The sequence below is a fragment of the Apis dorsata genome, unplaced genomic scaffold (genome assembly GCF_000469605.1).
Source record: "Apis dorsata unplaced genomic scaffold, Apis dorsata 1.3 scaffold_957, whole genome shotgun sequence".
Lineage (NCBI taxonomy): Eukaryota > Metazoa > Arthropoda > Insecta > Hymenoptera > Apidae > Apis > Apis dorsata.
The window spans coordinates 34191-36373 of NW_006264066.1; the positions used below are offsets into that span (position 1 = coordinate 34191).

A 2183-nucleotide genomic window follows, 5' to 3' on the forward strand; every position below is an offset into this window, starting at 1 on the left:
GAAATATCTCGACAGGATCAACGATTGAAACAATACGAAGACTCGATGATCGCTCAAAGGGAAACGGAAGAACGAATTGCAGCAGCTACCCTGTTAACAGGATATATAGCCGAACTTCTTCCAGCTGTTCTAGAAGGATTGAAATTGTCCGGTTTCCTATTGGACGAGATCAAGGCTGGTTCGTGAACACGCAAGAACACTGCTACTTTTTGTGAATTAGTTAATCTGAAAGGTTTATTAATTTTTCGTTATTTACGCCCTTTTACCGATAATCCGAAAGAAAACTGTTATATGTCTTCCTTTATATATATATATATATATATATATATGTACATATATGTCTCGTTTTTCAATGTGAATTAATCGAATTAAATTCAAATCAAGAAAAACTGTAATATATTCGTTTTTTCTCAGATGTCGAGGATGGTTTCATGCCCTGGTTGATGAGGGAGGTTAAGAAAGAGATAGGGCATATGGTTGAGAGCAGAGAGGTTCTTATGGGTAAGTATCCTTTTACTAAATTATTCTTGATCACAAAAGTGGACGCGTGACAATATAGTGACGAATAGTGACAATATAACGAGAAGATGAAAGATACGATTCCTTCATTCTTCTTTGTAATGTTTCGAGACTGGTTATCCATAACAATGAAATATCTAATCCTAATCCTTGGAAAATTGAATAGAAGAAGAAAGGGTTATTCACGAAAGAATAACCGAGCGAACGAACAAATATGGATCATAAATAATATTTCGCGAACCGTTACCGCATAATATCCTTCAGAAATTTTTCCAATACAATTATTTTTTACACTATTTATCCTAATTTTCAGAGATCATCAGGGAAATTTTGGAGAATCGCGCGGAAACGTACAAAAAGCTTGGCGAGGAATACGACGCCTCTAGGAAAAAACCGATGATTGATACTCTGGAGGACGGAGGGATCGATCCAAATTTCATTAATTACGAGCCGCTTATCATCGACGGCCAGGACGTTTAAACGCCATCCAAAATTATTCGATCTTGTACGTTGAAAATTGAAAGGAAAAAAAAGGGAGAAGAGAGATTTTTATCAAAGCTTAGGCAAGCTTACAATCGAGCAAATCGTCGCCTAGTCGACAACATCGTGAATTTTTTTCTTTTTTTTTTTCCGTTTTTTTCGCTTCTCTCCTTTCGTTTACCGAAGCTTTTCGATGCTCGTTGATCTTCGAAAAGGAGAAACGAGCATATCATAGTTAGCTTTCGGATTTAGGGACACCTTCACCAGCACCCAACCAATCCCTATTCCAGTGGCTTCTACATTAAGCAGTGTACACAGCTGCGAAACAAATCCATCTCCTCCGGTTGCGCCCCGTGACAGGTCACCACCGCCGCGTTTTCGATCCCCACAGCAAACATCAACCACCACCACCACACAAAAATTCATTAAAAATTAATCATTCGTTTTTTAACGATTCGTTGTAATATAAGTTAATTCGTTTTAATCTCTTCGTTTCTATTTATATCTCGTTGTTCAGGTTCATCGCAGGCGAAGAAGAAGAAGAAGAAGAAAAAGGAGAAAAAGGAAAATTGATCGAAAAATACGATTGAAAATTTAAGCAAGCAGTTAAGAGAAATTTAAGCGAGAGAGAGAGAGAGACATGAAAGATTTGTAATAATTAATAACTGATAATTTCACGAAAAAAATAATTCAAATTGATGCAAATAAACGAAACGTTTAATATCTATGTGCATATCTTTATATATCTTCCTCCTCTTTTTTTTTACAGTTTAACTTTTATCTTCTCTCGCACAATTTGGGAGAACAAAGTATTTGTAGTGCTCGTGTATATATATATATTTTATCTTTTACACAGCTGTAGAGACAAATGTTAAGTCGAAAATACGAAAGTCGCTGAAACGATCGGGTGTAATTTTACTTCTCCTCCTCTCTGTTATTCCGGATTACAAAGCTAAACAGGGATGCGGGAAGAATTTGAATGCAACGATAAATTTGCTTTCTTCTCTTACATATATATATATATATGAACAATCTTTAACATTTGCAAAAACATTTAACAATGTTCATTCAAATGTAAAAAGATTTAAGGAAACAGAAATTATAAAATCAAGTCTACAATAACAATCTACAATAACTGTAGAGGTAATTATGCAAAAATTCTTTTAACAGTAAATAATGGATAG

The 2183-nt window shown here is 35.0% G+C and overlaps 1 protein-coding gene across 1 annotated transcript in view; it reads left to right on the top strand.

Annotated features, from left to right (window-relative positions):
* Positions 1-1062, top strand: part of LOC102678371 (radial spoke head protein 3 homolog) — a 3225-nt gene extending 2163 nt beyond the window's left edge. Inside the window, exons 7-9 of the mRNA XM_031514285.1 lie at positions 16-178; positions 415-501; positions 833-1062. Of these exons, the coding sequence (XP_031370145.1) occupies positions 16-178; positions 415-501; positions 833-999 (417 nt within the window). The 3' untranslated portion in view covers positions 1000-1062. The remainder of the gene's footprint in view (positions 1-15; positions 179-414; positions 502-832) is intronic.
* The last annotated feature ends 1121 nt before the right edge of the window (positions 1063-2183 follow it).